General features: G+C 30.8%; 1 protein-coding gene across 1 annotated transcript in view; it reads right to left on the reverse strand.

The window, feature by feature from the left end:
- The window catches only part of Pect (phosphoethanolamine cytidylyltransferase), a 94,256-nt gene that overhangs the window by 41,978 nt on the left and 30,771 nt on the right, over positions 1-21,507 (reverse strand). Inside the window, exons 4-5 of the mRNA XM_035358379.2 lie at positions 16,333-16,418; positions 11,634-11,709 (exon numbers count right to left, since the gene is read on the reverse strand). Coding sequence (XP_035214270.1) covers positions 11,634-11,709; positions 16,333-16,418 — 162 coding nt within the window. The remainder of the gene's footprint in view (positions 1-11,633; positions 11,710-16,332; positions 16,419-21,507) is intronic.

Below are 21,507 nucleotides of genomic sequence, written 5' to 3' on the forward strand. Positions count from 1 at the left end.
TCTCTGACATTTTGTGTTCTTCTGTCATTTGCTGTTAAAACAATGGTTTACACACATACATCCACATTTCTGAAAAACTTTTCCTATTATATTTTTTTACTTTATTTGAATCAGCCCACAACTCTTTTTCTGCTTACAGTGAAGCACCAGCCTAGAAAATAACTTTCTGAAACCAAGGGAATCACGAACACAGTTTATGCTGTTTGACCTGATCTTTAGAGTCTCCTTGATCTGCCCACAGATCATATGAGATCTCAGCCACAAACTTTCCAGCAGTGAATGAAACGGATAAACAACCCTCAGATGTGCTATTTTTTGAGGAATTATTCCTCAATTAAAATTTCCCTCAGAGAACCATTCATCAAAATTAGATGGAGTTTAGGCAGATAGATCACGTTAACTCTGCCTAAATTAAATAATCCAGTTCCTAGTTTAAAATGAACATATCAACTAAAAACTGTGACATATAAAGCAGCTTCAATTTAACCTCATTTTGTTACATATATGTATAAGCCCTACCCTAAAAAATGTTTTTTTAGTCAGCAAATGATTTTGTCAGGAATGTGAGTGCTCTATTTTTTTTTTTTTTTTATTTTTTTTAAACAAAAATGACATTTAATGCCAGATTCTTAGAATGTGCACTGAAAGACTATGGCAGTACTAAGGTTTTAACTCTCATCTATAAATCTCACAACCTCTTGACTGTCCTACACAGTTTTAATTAAATTTTTCAACTTGCATTATATTTATATTACTATTAGCATTAGGTATTTTGCTTATTAGTGATAATTCAACAGATGATAGTGACTTACGCATGGCTTTGCTTCAAGTTCAGGTTTTATTTCTTCAGTGTGCAGTTCTAAAACATATCACAAACACCTTCCATTATGCCTTTGTACTGTGACTTATATAATATTAAATATTCTTGCTTGCGAAATACAAATTGTGAAATTAACCACATAAATGACATCTCAATCTACATTATTTATTATTGCTAGCCTGATAACTAAAAATTTAATAACAAAAGCTTGAAAATTGAAATTTCATTTCATTAAATAAAACAATATTGCTATAACTGCATGAGCATGTTTATTGGACAGATACAAATATTCATTTCTTCTACAACACACATTTAACATTTACAGCAAGCATACAGATACTTGAAGAACTTCTATCTCAAAATTACAATAATAACTAGAAATATTAAAAACCAATAGGGAAAACCTGATGAAACTTGGGAAATACTGACTTATTCTGTAATTATAATAGCAAGAAAAATTTTTTTCCCTGCTGCTGCTGAGCTGAACTGATACATAGTAGATCCTTGATTAATCAGAGTAATACCATGGACAATGCCCACAAAATTGGGGTAGAAAGAAAAGAAAAAGAAATAATTCATATTATAGTTAATAGAAAAATGCTATTAACAATTTTCTGCATTTTTAAAGTCTACTTTGGAGAAGAGTTTCACATGGCTAAGAAATTAAATCAGCATTTAAAAGAAGAACAACACAGTTCAAAACAGAAAGAACAGTGATTTGTTTATATTATTTACTTATTTTGATAGGAGTCAATAATAAACAGAAAATTAATGCCTATAAACTTAATTTATTTTTATAATTTAGCAACTTTTTTAATGGATGACTTAAGAATGCTATATATTCCCGATTATACGTAATTACATAATGTAATGTAACAAAAATAATTCCTACATTCTGCATCATCATCTGCTATTGCTGTTGTTATCCCATGCATTTTCTTATTTATTTCTCACAGGAATTTTGCTTAATTCTGATAGTTCATGACAATTACTTTTCCATTGTTTCACATAACTGCTATTACACTGTTATTATTGCTGTTATTCCATGCATTTTCTTCTTTTTTTAAAATTCCCCATAGAAATTTTCCTTAATTCTGATAGCCTGTGATAATTACTTTTCCACTGTTTCACAATAAACAAACTTAACTTCTTTTACACAAGGTCTGGATAAGCTGCGACTTAGTTAATTGGGAACTGACTGTAACTGCAAAGGGTCAAAAATAAAGAAAACCAGAATACAATTTCTTGCTCACAATTGAAATCACAACTAACAATTTTTATTTATTTACCTTGCACCAATATAAAACAATTTTGGGTTCAATACTCTAGCCCAACAGTATGTAATCAAAGAACTGCAAAAAATATCACAGAAATAAGCACATGGATTAAACAGCTTTAAAACTGAATGAAATATGCTTTTAGTTAAAAGAAAAAAAAATTGCTTAAAATGACTCAAATGAAAATTTATTTATGTCTTTTAAACAGCCTTGTCATAATACGGATCAAACATTTTTGATTTTCTAAAGAACAAACTAAACTGTTAACTGAAAAATTTAGCTGTTATTGGTGGCACATTTTGCACTTGAGGAGCCTGCCATGAGCACAGACAATATTTAAGACCTCTTTTTTAATGTGTGAGTTTAAAATGTAAAAAAATAAAAAATAAAAAAAAAAATAAAGTTAGTTCACTCTATTAATAAATCACTTTTGTTTAACAGAAGATAAAAGATGTTACAGGTCACAAATGATAATATCACTGACCTGGAGAATTTAATAATGTATTATTATGAATAAACTAATATAAATATTATTGTCAAAATAAATATTATTATTGTGATATATGATTACTATGTAAAATCTGCTTGTGTAGCAAACATATCAGGTAAGTCAATTATATATGTACAGATCATTCTGTCATTTTTAAAGACTTATACATAATAAACATATTTTCTTAAATACTTGCATGATTTAGGATCTGCAACATTTTACAAGTTCAGCATGAAATTTAAATAATAAAAATTGTATGAATTGAAATTATATGTGCATTGAATTACCTATTTGAGATTTTAACATGTGTAATCTAACCTTTCTTCTAGAAAGTAGGTTTAGAATTAATGAGAAATAATTTTCATGGCAGAAGAGAGCAGCTGATTTTAGATTCTTTCTGTGACCTCCAAAGTGCTTTTGAAAGGTTTTACCAGGTGATGGTCATATAAAAATAAGAGTATCTTCATTGCAGCATTGTGTTCTTGGTGATGACACAACATGGATGAAAATTGAGCAATACATGAATATAAAGTTTTGTGTGATGTTAGAAAAACAGTAATTGAAATCAAGATTCTTCTTCAACAGAGATATGGTGAGTAGTTGATATGCTGCATTTGAGAGTGTCCGAAATAGATTTCTGAGTAACTCATTTTGATAAGTTTGAATAGTTTTCTGCCAAACTTTTTCAAAATTTGTTTAATGATATTTCTTTAAACTTTTGATTTATGCCAGAATCAGTAATCAAAACAAATTTTTTAAAATCAGATGCAGCATATATATATTGGCTCAGATGTCTTGTGAAAGGATTTCAAATTAAAGAACTGTCTTCCTAGCACTGTTTGAAATATTGATTATAAGTCATGCAAATTTTGTAATACTTCACTGTAAACTTTACTGTCTATTTTTTAACATTCTTCATTAAAAACAAAACAAATTTATTTTGTTCTAGCAAAGAAATCCAGAATAGTCTGGATTCCATAATAGTGGAAAACTATAATATTCATTTTTTAAAAATAATAGCATTTTTTATGATAAAAATATTACACTTTTTAGTTATTACATGAAAAAAATTTACATTTATTTATCAATTAAGACACTGCAGGAATGCTTGTGCTTTCTGCATGCATTTCATCAGATAATGTGTGTTCATCGACTGCTGCTTTATTGGTTTCTTCACTACTAGAACGTAGTTCTTAGTTGAAGAGTGAAAACAGTATGTTAAGTCAATTTCTTACCAAATATCAAACCATTAAAATCAGGTGTCTCAGAATTCTTGCCCTGATTACAAATATTCATAAGGCATAAAATACACATGAACAGGCGACACATAGACAAATACTTTTTACCTGTAATTGCATGTAACATATTCATGTTCTCATGTACATACTTACTTTTACTTTGTTACAGGGTGCAGTGACATAACAACAACAGAATGAGACACCACTGACAGAAACATGCACCCAAACCAGTAGAAAGCTCAATGTGTCTGCCAGTATCACAACATACAGTCACCAGAAAAGTATAGAGACAATTCAAGATGGCATACCTTAGACAGCTACCAGATGTTAAAAGCATCAAGATGTGATATGCTAAGTTTAAGGAAACTGACAGCGTCTGTTATCTTTCTGGAACAGGAAGGCCTGGACCTAGTGCACAGACAATTTAAACAGTGAGGGAGTTCTTCATAAGGAGTCCCAAGAAGTCAGTCCACTGGGCCTCACGAGTTGCAGATGCTTAAGATATAAGGGCACTGAATCCAACGTACAAAGTCAAAATTGTGCAGTTCCTACAAACAACGGATTACAATGCTTGTTATTGTTATGACTTTGCTGTTGCCATGCTGTCTGTGAATGGTGTTGTCAACCAACATAAAGCTAGAAGTATATGGGAGTCCGAGAGTCCCCCTGCTGTGTTTGAGACTGTCAGAGACAGTCCTAAGTTGAATGTGTGGTGTGGTCTTAGACACAACAAAATCATAGGATCTTTTTTTTCTTCAGTGAAAAGATGTTAACAGCCAACACCTATCTTGATATGTTGCAGTTATTTGTTGTGCTCGAGACTGAGGACATTCTAGACTTAAATTTTCCAACAGGATGGTACAAAACCTCATTGACAGATGTCTGTGCCTATTTGAATACAACCTTTCTGGGAAAATTATTTGGGCATGATAGTCCCATAAACTGGCCTCAGCAATCACCAGACATAAACACCACTGGATTTCTTCCTTCCACTGGTTATGTCAATGGCCAGGTTTACCAAACACCAGTGAACAATATCCCAGCATTACATCGCTGTAATGCTGCGAAGTTATAACATCCATCCCTCATGTAATGTTGACCAACATATGGATGGAATTGGAATATCACCTGGATAAATTTCGGACAACAAAAGGATCACAAATAGAAATTTATTAATAGTGTACACAAAAACTTGAATATGTTACATGCAATTCAAAATAAGTATTTATGTGTCATATTTTATGTCTCATTTTAATTGCTGTTAAAATTCCATAATCAGCACGAGTGCCAAGCTTGGCAAGGGTTTTTTATTTGGTGCGATTTTGATTTGTTTGTGGTTTCTGGCCGTATGTTTTCTTGTGGCATACCTAGAGCTTTATTTCAGTAACTGTAAGAGTGCAAATTTAGTGTAGCCAGAAGATTTTTTTAAAAATTTTAATTTTGAAATACTGTGTTTGTTTTTAAAAGTTTTACTGTTTAATATTATTAATATATATATGTTTAATTTTATATTTATATAAATATTTGCAGAAGGTTAAGCTGTTGTTGGTGGGAGAATGTTGGATTTCAGATGATGTGATTTTTATAATTTATGAATGTTTTCATTTAATTTTATTTAGTTAATTATTATTATTTTTTTAAAGTTTTATTTCTTGCATGTAGCAATCAAAAGATGTGGAATATTTAAAGCTTTGAAGTTTCGAACGAAAGTTGTTTAATGTGTTGAATTTTACGACGATAGTAACTTAAATATTTTAATGAGTTCATGATGCATCTGTTATTAGTGAATTTCAACATATTTACTTAGTTGACAACTCTGGAGTCTGAGGTAAGTGTCATAAGATTTATTTCAGAAGTTGGTTTAATTCCGTCAATTGAAATTGATGTGCACTGTCTGAAATGTTCTACAAAGATGCTTGCTAATAAGGATTCAAGTAAAAAGCTAGGTTGGCGTTGGATTTGTAAGAATAAGATTACCGCTTTGAGATGTAGTGGTACAGTGAATCCACTGAAGGGCACCTTCTTCTTTGGAACACAAATACCTTTTAGGGATATTGTAGCCATTATTTTTGGTTTCGTTATGAAATTGGCTGTACTTTTCCTTTTGAATAATATTAATGCATGGAGAAAACACAGGAATGAAAGTAGTATATCATCAGAAACTGTTACTGACTACTTCAATTTTCGAAGAGAAATTCGTGAAGTTATTGTATCTCATGATAGCCACAAACTGGGAGGTAAAGGAAAAACAATTCTTTTGGATGAGACTTTTCTTAGCCGTAGGAAGTATGAGTGCAGCCGAGTTAGAGGAGGAATGAAAATTATTGTGTTTGGTATCTACTGTAAGGAAGATAAGCAAGGCTCGTTTTTCGAAGTAGAAAGTAAGAGTAAAAGGAATCCGTGGCCGTATGGGAAACATTATTGCCATGAGGAGACAAATGTAGTTATCTTTTCAGATTCAGCAAAGCAGTATGCTAGAGTGGATAATCTTTTTTGTGATGCTAGTCATAAAACTACAAATCATAAAAAGGCAGAATTTGTTTCTGCTGAAGATAAATTGAATACTATTAATGGTTTAGAGAATGAAAATAGATTACTGAGAAAAGTGTTTAAAAATAGAATTCCTTACATCGTTTCATGGCTGTATTCTTTTATTGGCAGGTTCAGATGAGTAATTTAAATTCGGAAGGAGAAAAAATATTTAAATATTTGGAGGATGTTAAATCAGTTTATCCAGAATATTGAAAAGTACCACTGAAACTGAAAATGATTAGCTCTCCGACTGTGGAATCTGAAGGAATAGAACATCTTTTGCTGAAAGAAGTGTCTTCCTATGATTGTGATATTTTTGAAGAATGTGATGATTTTGATTGGGGATCTTTGGGTTAATTCGGAAATAAAGATTTTTGTGAATGTATTAGTAAGTTTCAAGAGTTTTTTTAAAGAAGGATGAGTTTCTTATTTTTAATTACGTTGCTACCGTGTTTACTGTTATAATAATTGGTAGAATTCAGTTACTGTATCATGGCAATTTGAAATACTATAAACAACTTATTGTACTTATTTCTATATCTGGTAGAGAATACATTGTGACGTCACAAGCTAAGTCCCACCCATTTATAGATGTCACTTATTCAGATTTAGTAGCAAAGAGAGAACTTTGTTTTTACTTAGAAAGCTGATGCACGTTGTTTTTTCATTTACTTTTCTGTTTGCACATAATAACCACTGTAAACAAAAATTTGCTATTCTGTTTACGTTTAAAATTCACTTTGCAATGTTCTGATCTGATAAGTGTATATATTTATTTACTCAATAATTATTTACAAGAGTTATTCATTCTACTATTTTATGATGAATACATAGATAGGACTATGTTTTTACTCGCAAAGCTGTTGGACTTTGTTTTACTCATCTATTATTTTATCATCTCATTTTACTATTCTGTTTACATCAAATAACGGCATTTCAGTACTGCAAAACTTAAAAGTTGCTATTCTGTTTATGTTTAAAAATCACATTTTAGTGCTTTCATTGCCACCGAAAAAAAAAAAAAAATTCGACAAATTTTGAAGGCCAAAATAGTTTGGTGCCAACTTACCAAGCTTATGGAAATTTAGCCTTAATTCGATGTATTATTGTATCTGAAATCAAGGAAATAATTCTATGACTAAAGTTATGTTTTATTTTTACTTAAAAGGTTACAATTTATAGAGAAAGGGGGGAATTTATGCTAATTTCAGAGCTTTAATTCTTTGGTATTTCATCTGATTTAGATTTGACAGTCATTTATATAAATTGAATATATATTGGCTCTACTATAACTGCTGGTAGCTTCAAGACCTATGTAGTTATATGAATTTGTGGGCTATACAGAATGTAATTTATATAATGTAATATACTAAAGCTTGACAGGGAAATATATATAGTAAGATTAAAAAAGGAATGAAGTAATAATAAAATGCAGTATCTGTGTTGTATTTTATATGTGTTGGGTACGTGCTCAGTGATGATTACAAGATGTACACAAACATCATTTATTCTACATTACTCATCTACTATACTATATTACAGTTATGGTTAAAGATAATAATAGATACAGTTACAGTTACATTTATAACATCTCCCTTTTTTATAAAAAATAATAATAGTAGTAAAATTAAACATATTCTTTTAAATAATAAGGTTTCTTAACAGTCCTACCAGATCGAGTGACGTAGTTATGTCCATTTGAAAAATTTGATGATACTATACCTCTTTCACTATTTGGTGACACAACACTTCTGTTAGATTTTGAAAGACTTACCGGCACATCTAAATTTGTAGTGCTCCTACTATTTTCATGTATCTCGGGTTCATCTATAACTTCATTCTCATAGTTGCTTTGTATTGCAAACACTTCCTGATTAGTTCCTTTAAGAAGGTCTCTTCTGTTCCTTTCTACAATTCTTCCATCTGTTCTTATAATCCTATATGAACATGGTCTTTCTGCTTCTTCTATAATTTTCCCTCTTTCATTTAGTTTTTTCCATTTCTCTTTTATGTAAACATGATCTCCTGTTTTCAGTGGTTTTAATGGTCTTGCATTCCTATCATAATAACTTTTTTGTAAGGGTTGTCTCTTCAGTAAATGTTGTTAATGGTCTTCATATCATTTAGCTTGGATGAAATTCTCTTTTATAGGCATCAATCCATTTACTTTTCTTCCAAACATCAATTCAGAAGGTGACTTAATTTCATCTGAAATAGGAGAGTTACGATATTCCAGTAAAACTAAATATAGATCCTTGTTGTCAACTACAGCTTTTTCTAACATTCGCTTGACAGTTTGAATATGTCTTTCAACCATTCCATTAGACTGTGGGTATTTTGGACTTGAAGTTCTGGTTTCAAAATTCCATCTTCTTGCAAAATTTTTATATTTCCTGAAATTATATTGTGGACCATTATCCGAATATACTATTTTTGGAATACCATGTCTTGCAAAAATTGATTTCAATTGCTTTATCACTGCTACACTTGACAAATCTTCCAAATGTCCAATTTCAACATATTTGCTAAAATAATCTATAACTATTAGATAATCCCTTCCTTGAAAGTAAAAGAGGTCTGTTCCCAATACTTCCCATGGACCATTAGGTATTTCTTTAGATATCATTGGTTCTTTAGTATTAGCTTTTTGTAAACTTAAACTTGTTTGACAATTCAGTACCAAATCTTCAATTTCTTTGGACATTCCTGGCCAATATAATATTTCTCTTGCTTTGATCTTGCATTTTACTACTCCTAAATGACCATAATGAATTCTGCTTAACATATCTTTTCGTAAACTTCTTGGTACAACAACACAGGAATTTTTAAATATTAATCCATTTGCTTCTGATAGTTCTCTGAAGTTAAAATATGGTTTTGCCAGTTCTGGAACCATATATTTTTCATCTTACCATCCAGTTTTAATTAATTTTCTTAAAACTTGTAGTTCTTCATCTTTTTCTGTTTCCAGTTGAAAAACTTCCATTTTACCATTAGACATTGGTATACATTCTACAACTAATCCAACATGAGCTTCTATTTCTCCTTCAAAGAAATCTGATCATTTATCAGTGAATGATCTTGATAATGCATCCACTATAAAAAGTTCTTTTCCTGGTTTATATTTTATCTCAAACTGATATGGCTGTAATCTTATATGCATTCTTTGTAGTCTTACAGGGCATTTATTCAATGGCTTTTTAAAAATTGATTTCAGTGGTTTATGATCACTTTCCACAGTAATATTTTTTCCAAATATATACTGGTGAAATTTCTCACACGCAAATACAATAGCTAAAGTTTCCTTTTCAATTTGAGCATAATTCTTCTGTGTATCTGTTAATGCCTTAGATGCATATGCCACTGGTAAATTATTCTGCAGTAAGACTGCTCCTAGTCCTTCTTGAGATGCATATACAGATAAAACTACTGGCATGTTTATATCATAATACTGTAAAACTGGTTTATTTACAAGACATCTTTTAGTCTTCTAAATGCTTTTTCATGTGTTGCATTCCAGTTCCAGATAACTTATTTTTTCAACAAATCTCTTAAACATGATGTCAATTCTGATACATTAGGTATAAATCTAGAAACATATGTAATCATTCCCAGGAAAGTTTCTAATTATTTCACATTTTTTGGTGGTTTTATATCTAGAATAGCCTTAATTTTAGTTTTACATGAAAGTCTTTCTTACAAGGCTGACTTTTTTCCTCTGAAGGTCGAAATTTATTACGTTTGATAGCTTCTATTTTATTTTCTTCAGTTAAAGTTTTCAGCTGAAGTTCTGCTAATTCAAAAGCTTTACACATTTTAATACATTTCTCCAATGTTAACTGATCTTCCCTTAATAATCTATCTTTGAGATTTTTATTTAGAATTCCACTTTCTATTCTATCCCTTATTAAACTATCTTTTAATTATGCAAATCCACAGTTGCTACTTAATTTCTTTAAATCGGTTAAGAAATCATCAAACGATTCACCTACATGTTGTGTTCGACAGAAAAATATATGTCTATCAACACTTTCGTTTGCTTTCGGTATGCAAAAATTTTCGAAAGCTTCAATTACTTTGTCAACATCCTTCTTATCTTCTTCACTTAAATTAAAAGTATTAAATTTTTCAAGTGCTTCTTCACCAATTATATGCAATAAAATAGCTACTTTAATTTCAGGTGATTTAGTAATACCACCAGACGCTAACATATAAATTTGGAATTTTTGTTTCCATTTCTTCCAATTTTTGCTTAAATTTCCTTCAAAACTTAGATTACTTGGTGGCTTTAATCCATCCATATTTAATTTAGGAATTTAAATAGTTTATATATACATATTTTTAGCCACTTCCAATAAAAATAAACAACTCACTTACCAGCGATATAAGTTTCGATTTCACAGTAAACAATTTCCCATGATGTTTTTATTTAGAACATCTTTACCGAAACTGCATGGTTCTTCAAAAAAGATTTTCTTTTTTAATCAACGACGGGCTGCGCCATGTGTTGTATTTTATATGTGTTGGGTACGTGCTCAGTGATGATTACAAGATGTACACAAACATCGTTTATTCTACATTACTCATCTACTATACTATATTACAGTTATGGTTAAAGATAATAATAGATACAGTTACAGTTACAATATTTATATTGTATTTTCCCACTTTTCGCATATACTCTCTCTCTAGAAGTTTTGGTATTCTGATGTTTTATCTTAATTTTTAAGATAGAATAATGCAATAAAATACAGCATGTATAAAACTCTGTAAAGTTTCAAGGGATAATAGAACATTGTGTATCAAAGCAATGCAAGAGTGATCCAAAATAACAATATTTTCCCCTCATTAATGATGAAGCCATGGCATCCATTTAACTATATGATAAACCATGTTTATTTGAGGTATTCTGTCATCTTATAACTCATTCTCCAAGCTGGCAGTCATTTTATATCTTATAAACTACTCATTTTCTTAATTTTCAAAATATGTATTATGGAGCAAAAAGTTGCAGATAACAGAAACCACGGATACTTAATTAATATACACAGCAATTCCACTATGCATAAGTTTTATTTGAGCTAACATAATAGGTATACGAAAACTATATTTGCCACATTTTTAATGTAAAAACTATACAGAAAAAACTTTCAAAAACTTTTATTCTCTAATTGAAATATAGTATTATTAATGTTATTATTAAACATACGAAAATACTACGTATAAACATTATTTAAAACCCTTAATTTGTATATAAGAAATAAAAATTAACATACCTGCATGAACACAAAAGTCACAATTGTACTTATCCAGAGTTTCAATGGTTGTAATGTAAGGTGCAGCTTCTACCACCTAAACATATTATAGATGATAAAGTTAAATCAAGTAATGTCTAAAAAATTGAGATAAAAAACTGTTTAGAACTAGGTAATAATAAAAGCACAGGTAACTGAAATGCACTTTTTAAATTTTTTTAAAATTTAGAATGAAAATTACATAAAAGTACCTTTCTATGTACTTGAAAGGAAAACATTATGTTAGTTTCTATTTAACAAAATACATTTGAAAGAAGAAATATTTTTAGAAACTATTATTACTATTAAAAAAACAGACAGGCAAATTATAAATTTTGTTTTTCTGGTTCCAATAATAAATCCAAATTTTCAACTTTTCCAAACTTCCTTATTGCTACAATAATATATCACATATGTTTCACAAAATCTCATTTTAACTCTTGGTTCTTACTTAAAACATTACATTCAGAGCCAACTATTCTCATTTTCTACTTCAAACTTTCTTAGACTAAATAAATTTTAATTATTTTATTAGATTCTTCTACCACTGCTTGCCATATTCTTGAACCATAGCATAAAAGAAAATAACTAGAGAGATTTCTTATTACAGTGAAATTAGAATCAGACATACTTTAGCTGTGAAAAAAGAATCAATCAGATAAAAGATGCTGGATTTAATGAGATTTCTATAATCTGTACAAAAGACTCTAATTATCTCTGAGCCCTTGCTTCTAGATAATTCTCAGTCAGAACACATTAAATGCCAGTCCCTTATGAAAATTAATGTATGCGCAACCTCAGTTCAATGCCCTTGAGTCCCTGATGATTAAATGTCCAACAGCTGTTTAGTGGTTAAATTGCTGAGCAATGATAATTTGGTCCAGTGTTCTAATCCTGATGAATGGAATGGCTGCATAGGTGTTTCTCCATGTGTAACGTGTATTACAAGCCAATTTCCCTTAGTCCTCCCCAAAGGCATTCCTTCCTTTAGACAAAGAACCCCTGAGTGCATTGCCATAATCAAATAAACCCAAAACAAATAAACCCTGATTTACAAAGTATGAGATCTGGACTCATCAAGACTTTGAGGATTCCAGATTTGAGATTTTTCTACATATAAAATCATCAATTAAAATTTAATAAGATCACATGTAGAAATTATAAACCTAAAAATATGAAATAGTACTATATAAAATAATGAAGCATGTATGTCCTTAAATAAAATTAATAAAAAATTTAACAAAAAAAAAAAAAAAAAAAAAAAAAAAAAAAAAGCTAAACATTTATTTGTTAGCTTAATTAAGCATTTCTTTCATTTCAAGTTATTCAAATTGTGTCAATTTTGGGGTTAATATTTGCTCTTTAATTCTGTAGATAGATGTAATCTCTTATTCAGTTACAACACTGTACAAGTCTTGTAAATTTCATGTTGACAATTTTCACCAAATTGTTAGTCAACACTTTTTTTTGTTCTCAACAACCTCTGTGCAGCATTTATTCACTATCAGTAGCAATATTTTCTGGATTAAAAACCATACTACAAATTTAGGTTATCCAAGGAGGTTCAGATTTTAGATCATTTATTAAAAAAATTTAGTTTAAAAATGATCCATTTTAATCTTGAAATGAATGGAAATAAAAGTCTACTTTGATTAAAAACATGCTGTATTTTCTGAATTACTTCCAAATGCATTTCTTAAACACTTCATACTTCCTCCAACTCTAAAATTACTCATATATTTAAAAAGCTAAGCTACATAATAAACACCCTCTGTCAGAGAAGTTAACTGCATCAAAAGAGGATAACATATATGCTCAGTTAAACCCTGAACAGCTCCTATCTTTGGCTGCTATCAGAAGGTAGAATACAAGATGTCAGTCATAAATCACTTATATTGAGTGAAGATAAGATGGAAACCTAGCTGCACAACCAAAATTTTAGAAAATACTCCAACAAGTTAATATTTCTGTAACTTTTCTTATCATTCTTATCATTCTTGCAGTATGATAAGATTTTACAAATCTTATCAAAATCTTATCATTCTTGCAGTATGATAAGATTTTACAAATACCTAAGAAACGCAACTTGAATCTTTTAGAATGCAAATTACTTCAAGCTGAGCTATCGAAAATGTCAGACAGTTTTCATGCAATGGAGGGGACCCCCCTTCCCAAACAGCTTAAGAAGTTTATATATCTTTGTACAGTTATCGAGCAGTATAAATGCATGGGCTTCTGTCCTTATCAATGATTCTTCTTTGTGGTTCCCTAAGCCATTTTACTTAAACCTGACTGAGCAGGACTTTATTCATAAAAAAATATCTATTCCACAGTTTAAATTGACAATTAAAAAGTATGGTTCAATTTACTATTCTAGATATTTAGTTTCATGGTTAACATAGCACCCAAATATTTCCTTCAAATTTTGATTTGCAGATCCTCTAGTGAAGTTGCAAGGAACAGAGTTTGAAGGCTAATAACATATATGAAATGTGTTAATTAAAAAAATATACTAATATTTAGGAACATATTAAGGAACTAAATGTGTTAACAAAAAACTCACCATATAAAACCATACACAAATAACTTTGCTTTATTGTAAATAATATTCAACTTGTTACTCAGGATAAAAATATAAATGAGAGAAGAATATAGCTAGTATAAAATTTCACAATCTTTTAACTCAGAAAATTATTTTTTTCTTTTTGTCGGAACAGTAAAGTATACTCAAAACTTCTTGCAGCAACATTGCATGAAAAAAATTACAACCCTTCCTGATATTAAAAAGAATGCATTTCATGTATTAAGCAAATACATGAAATAAGTCATCTATATAGTTTATGTAAATTGATTCTTTCACAAAAATTAAGTACATATTTTACACAGATTTTAACTCCTTTTACCTAAATGAAATAACTTTATGATGATATACGTATTTAATATTAATTGTAATGAAACTTAATTTGAATTTTCATATAAATTTCCATAGCAAACAATATTTAGCAGAACATTATCTTGAGATAAATCATTTCAGAGATCGTGAAAAAAATTATTTGAATTTGTACTTGCACTATACATATTCAACATTTCTTCTTTTGCTTTGAATGGAAGGGTATAACTAAAACTTCTGGAAGCAGCATATGTTTTATGGTAAGTCTACTATCCAGAGCTGAATCAGCCATTAAAAAAATAAACCTTTTCTTAGAGGCCGTCAAGAAATGAGGGCACCATAAAATGATTTTTGGAACTCTTCATCAAAATCTTTTAAGTGTGCTGGGCGTCTAAAAGTCTTAATGTGGCCTTGCTAATCTTATTGTTAGGATAATTAATGGTTGAGAGAAATTACGACAAAAATTCAAATAATTTGTAAATTTAATTGTACTGCAGAACTGTTGACACTGAAATATGATAAACGGAGATTTTTTGCATTATGCTGTGACGCAGTTCCAAAATAGCTCCGGACTAATAAATCACAGTTACTTTTATAATGAAAGCCAGATTCAGATTATTAAAACTAGTTCTTATGTGAATTTTTTTTATAAAACACACCGCCTTATTTCTTTATTGCAAATTTGAATTTAACTTTAATCCTCTGAGTGGCATGACCAGCTTTTATTTGGTCATGAGATTTTTTGTCACTTGAAACATATCAGCTTACAATTTAAGATATTTTGCCTTTCTTAATTTCTTTAATAATGTAAATGTCATCTTAATGAATTTAAGTTTATGAAGATATGGACTAAAATAAATAATCATACAAATTTAGCTAAAAAATACAGGTCTTCATGATAGGTTCAAAAAAGAGTCACGCAGCAGGTCAAGTTGTAATTTTGCCCCAATTTTATTCTTTTTTATAATTTCCTTAAATTGTTACATTAATGAAAGCAAGGAAAATTGTTATTCATTAAAGTACTTAATTAAGCATTAAAAATAAAATTAAAAATTCATGTGATTTTAATTATGTGGTGAAATTAAAAATGCACCACTCAGAAATTTAGAGCAAAATTGAATACAAATTCTTTTACCTACTAAACAATAGTTAAATCTTTATAAAAATACAGTATAAATATCTGTAATACATTAAAGCAGTCAGATTACATAAAATTATTTATAAACATAATGATGAAAATCACCAAGACAGGATATGGAATTCACACAATTTAAGTTTCATTAAAAGACAACAATATCATTATTTTATAAAAATAATTAGATTTGATAATTTAATGACAAACTAAAAGATATAAAAAAACCCCGAGTTTCCTAATTTTACAAACAGAGATGGCAGCTCTGGTATTGTATTCTTACAGATTTATTGGTGGCTAGTTGCCAGAATTTAGCAAATGGATTACAAATGAGTACCAGTGCAAATTATGTTTTTGAAAAATGCCAGAACTAGCAGAGATTGATTTTTATCACTTTATTATTAGGGAAAACAACAGAAGGTTAAAAAATTTCTGTCTGAGGAACATATATATTTTGAATAATCAGTAAAAACATGCTTCCTTAAATATTTTTTGCCATTTTTTTAATATGTTTCATTAAAAATTCCTAGATTAAAATTCTCATTTATTAAAAAACAATGTGCACAATCTCTCTCAATTCTCCTCTTATTCTCATGTTAAAATATATAAGAGCATAATTAAATTACTATACTTGGATTTAAAAAAGGTAAATATCTTACTTCATCAACCCATTTGACAGCTCGAACCATTTTATAACGTTCCTGTTCTGTAAATACTGGAGGACCTTTGTGCTTTGTTATCTCTTCTAAAAATGAAAAATGACTATGTTAACTACACTAAATTTAATAGCAAAGTAACAGCAGTAAAAATTTAGCTATATAAATTTAATTTAAAGCTATATAAATGATAATTTGGAAAGTTCTGCAGCTTTTTAAACCAAAATGTGCTTTCTTTCAGTTATTTTGCTTCTGTTGCTAAAGAGTTACCTTGATTGAAGTGGATGTTTAAATATAGTCTTTTCTAGTCACGTTGCACAATTCTAGCATGTGTTGGGGCATAATTTTTATTTTAGTGCAATGCTAAGAATATGAAACTCAAAAGTTTATTTTCATCATATTGTACTCTTCTATTTAAAAAAAAAAAAAAAAAAAAAAAAAAAAAAAAAAATGCTAGCAGACTGCTCACAAAATTTGTGCTTCATATGGACAACGTGCTGCTTCTGATGGCCATGTTTAAGCATGGAAATTTCAACCTCAAAGATGATGAGTCTCTGACAACCTGAACACTCTGAACAACCATCCACTGCACACAAGAACCTATTAAAAGAAGCTATCTCTGAAAATCCATGTTATACAGTTCAGGAATTATCAGATGCACTAATTTTTCCAAAAAGTACAGTACATGACCATTTGAAGAAGAATAAGGTATATATGCCTCTAGGATGTATGGGTACCCATACACAGAAGAATATGTTTGCTCGAACTCTGCCATGTAATTCTTTGCTGAAACAGCTCATTAGTGGAGATAAAAAGTGAATAGTATACAATAATGTTACAAGAAAATGATCACAGAGTAAGCCACCTTTAGTAACACAGAGAGGGGGCAGCTGCATTAACAAAAAGTAGTGCTTTGAGTATGGTGGAGCTACAAAGGAACTGTATAAAGTGAAACCTAGAATTACAAATAAATAAATAAATAACCTGAATAGTTAATGCCTCTGATGATTACTATGCCATATAATTAACACATAAGGCCTTCAAGAAACACTATTTTAATAGTTTCCATTGCTTAAATCTCATTAACAATTTCTGGCATCAAGTGTCTTACAAGATCATGAATTGGGCTCCGAGGAAATTATGGCAAGATTGGGTGGCAAGTAGAGACCTTGACATTTGGGACATTTTTTATTATCTATGACATTATGCCTCAAGGCAAAACCATGGCTCAGAAGTAAGACACACAGAAGTTACCAGAGGCTCATAAAAATGAGCTCAACAAGAAAGAACCACAGAAACAACAATAACTTCAGAAGCAGCAACAAAAGTTGACTGTGGAAGAAATGCCTTCAGAAGAAGAGGAGGAAGAGGAAAATGATACTACTTCTCTATTCTGCAAAATTTGTGCAAAATGAAGCAAGATGCAAAGTTTAAGCAAAACATATGCCTAGTGAGTCACAAGCAGAGTGGAGTTTCACGGAGAGACAAAGAAAAGATGAAGAAGATGTCTCATTCAAGATATTTATCCCATATTTTTATAGAATAAAATTTTTTATCCAAAATAACATCTTCCTGATTTTCCATGTATGCTGTATCCTTTCATTTATACAGGTGCAGTAAAATTAAATTAAGTTTTTGGTCTATTTTATATATTTACTATTATGTTTCTTTGTTTAATATTTACTAATTTCCATTTATTATGTATTATGAACTTGTGCACAAAGTACAGTTGTAAAATAATGAATCATCTGTGATCTAGGAATGAATTAATATATTTTACATTAATTCCTACAATGGAAATTGTTTCGGTTTATGAATATTTTGATTGATGAATGGCTTTCAGGAACAGATAAAATTCTTGAACTAAGGTTTCAATGTAATATGAGCTCTTGCCACCAAATTAAACAAAAAATGCCCCCAAAAATCCATTCCCAAATGACAGTTTAAAACAGAGATCAAAGCAAAGAGCCCACAGAATAATTGGGTGTAGCTGGGATGTATCATCTCTCATAGTCTTGGCCCTTGGATTTTCCTCTCTTCAGTCACTTCAATGGTCCGGAGTTCACATCTTTGGATACTATCAAACAGCACCTAGATAACCTCTTTGCAAAAAGAAATTCAACTATCGTCTTTTTCCAAAAATAAGACATTGTCTTACTTTCTTTTTTGGTCCAAAATATGCGTTAGGGCTTATTTTCAGGGAAGGGAAAAAATAAAAGTATATTTATATATTTTTATTTAATATTTATTTTACACAGAATACAGAAATTTAAATTTATTCAATTACAGTCATGTCATCTTCTCCTGGAACATCGTCATAAATAAAATTCTGAATTATATTCTGATTTTCTTCTAAATCCATTTCCTGTTGAATCATTGGTCCAAATCTCTCCTGTCTTGTGATATAGCTATCGTTAAATGAATACTTCTTGTCTAAGTAGCCTGTTCATAGTGCATTTGAAACATCACTATCAGTTATTTTGTCCCATGAATTTTTTACCCAATTCACAACTTCTTGTAAGCCTGGTTTTACAAAATTACCTCGATGATTTCTCACCATTCTGTTTTCAATATATTCATTGATTTCCATCCGAAAATGATCCTTGAATGGCTTGTTTATTGCAATGTCAAGTATCTGGAGGTAACCAGTCATTCCTGCCGGAATCATTATTTGATCAATTTTCCTCTCAGCAAGAAAGTTTTTCGTGTCTTTAGCGCGATGAGTACTGGCTGAATCCCAAACTAGTAAACCTCTATTCTGATCCCTCAACAGTGGTGGCAGCATAAAATCAACCCACTTTCTTATAACTGCTTGGGTGCACCAGGCTTTTTCACTTTCAATGACATAAATTCCTGAAACACGTTGAATCTGGTCATTTTTACCTTTAGTGATTAAAAATGGCGATACTTTCTTGCCATCTAGACGAATCGCCAAAATACAGGTAACACGTGCACTATCGTAACCGGTAGAAAGAACGTAAATTGACAAAGAAGCCTTGTGGTGAACTGTCATTTGAGCTCCTTGGCCTAGGAATACCGTGGTCTCATCCATAGAAATCATGTTGCAGAGTTGGTATTTCGAAAAATCGATGCCATCAACAAAAAGCTTAAACGCAAGTGCACGCTTAACAACTTCATTGTCTTCCAGCTTAAACAATGTTGTTGATCTCCTTAGAGACAGTTCATATCGTTTAAGGAAGTTGTCCAACCAGTGTGACGATGCTTTAAATTCTTCTGTGGATATATCAAATTCAATTGCTGTTTCAAGGGCAAATTTTTGAATATCAGCCCTGCGCACAACCAAAGCCATTGCTCTCCTGCCTGCAATCCATTCCCAGATGCAATCTTCCAACTCAGAAAATAACGGCTTCCGACCTGATCCAACTCAGCGTTTTTTCTCATTTCCTTGGTCCACCAGTTGACACTATTGTGGTAACAACTCTGTATCAGACAAACTACTACTCAACTCATGTTTTTACTCTCTCTAGTTTTTCTTAAGCCGACTGTAGCATGCGCTAATAAAATGGTTGCGTTGCTTGACCTTAACATGCTTCCTCGTTTATTTGTACTTAATTAATTGCTTTTTGTTTTTAGCCCAGATAGTATTTTACGATAACTTCAACAGACACAGGTAATCGTAGTCTGCACGCCATTTACGAACCATATGGAGATTCAGCATCTTCTCTTTACAGAATGCTGCAAGATTTACATCCCTGGAGTCTTCCAAGATTCCCTTTTGTACTCGATGGAATAGCTCTTTCGTTTTGTACTCATTTTAACTGGGGTTAAAAATTATTCACTTGATTTTTAAATAAAATTACGTATGAGGAAATAATCAGACTTACAAGACTGAAATGAATGAACGTTGTATACCTGCACTGTCGCTCAATGTAGACTGCTGCCTTATGTTGTATTTTTAACCAGTTCGCCGTTAGGAAAATCACAAACATTTCGTGCCATTTTCTGCATCCAAAGGTAAACTTATTGTGCCTAAAACTGGGCTCAGAGTATTTCTTTCCCCCTCTCACCACCTGTGAAAGCTTATTTAGAAGTTCTGTTCAAATCAGATTGAACAGCGTACCTGTCACACTGAAGGATGGTGAATAACGACCCCTAAGGGGCAACATAAAACACAAAGACTGGTGTAGTCCTCAGAGCAGATATTTTCCCCTTTGCACCCAGCCCCACTTCCACTTCCTGCACCCAACCCCAAATCTATTGCAATCTATTACAATGTAAATGTAATTTTTAATTGTCAAGAAAAAACTTTATATAAAGTAAAACTAAGGGCATTAGCTAGTATTTGAAATGTCCTTGAATTTTGCTTTATTATTTTCTTGATGGCCTGTAACAAAAGAGAAGAATTGAAAAGATAGCATTCAAATCCCTTTGTTTGTTAATAGAAAGGGAGAAAGCTGTTGTGAATCTCATAAATTATGTTGAGGGGGTAGCTATTCGAAAATGTCCCCATCCTTTACTTTCCTGAAACAGTCCTGCTGTGATCCTAGTGCAACACCGCTGAGAAGATGAGTAACCCATCAATCATCCCTTTTGATTTTCGACTAATTCTGTGGAGGGTTGAAAAAAGGTAGCTGCGTCGTATGTGTCTCAGGGGTTATGGTTCAGCCCAAATTTCACCCCGACGAGAGTCTGTCGATGCTAACGGATGACGATGCCTTTCTTGTGAACGTATCTCTCTCGGGGCAAACGGTGAACTGGTTAAGATAAATTACAAGAATTAATTTGAAACGAACTGTAGAGGTAAACAATTAATTTCTCGGAATATTTTGTTTCAAACATTTCTCTGAAATACAAGTATTAGGAAAGCTAAACATATTATTACTCATACTTAATAAATCAACAGCATTTTTTAATGAATTCTTTTTGTCTCATTATTTTAACTAGGGATTATTTTTGGGGGATGTCTTATTTTAGAAAAAGTTCCGAAAATTACGATAGGGCTTATTTTCGGAGGATGTCTTATTTTACAAAAAGTTCCGAAAATCACGATCGGTCTTATTTTCGGAGGATGTCTTATTTTCAGAAAAAGATGGTAGCTGCTGAAAAGGTTGCAAAAAGTCATAAGACAAAATAGTGCTTATGTGATTCAATGAAATTTTATTATGCTGTCGAACTGCTTCATTTGCATTTATCATAAAAAAGTGCATAAGTGCATAA

The sequence above is a fragment of the Stegodyphus dumicola genome, chromosome 3 (assembly GCF_044657685.1).
Source record: "Stegodyphus dumicola isolate Sdum_Otavi_A_Nest chromosome 3, ASM4465768v1".
Taxonomy (NCBI): Eukaryota; Metazoa; Arthropoda; class Arachnida; order Araneae; family Eresidae; genus Stegodyphus; species Stegodyphus dumicola.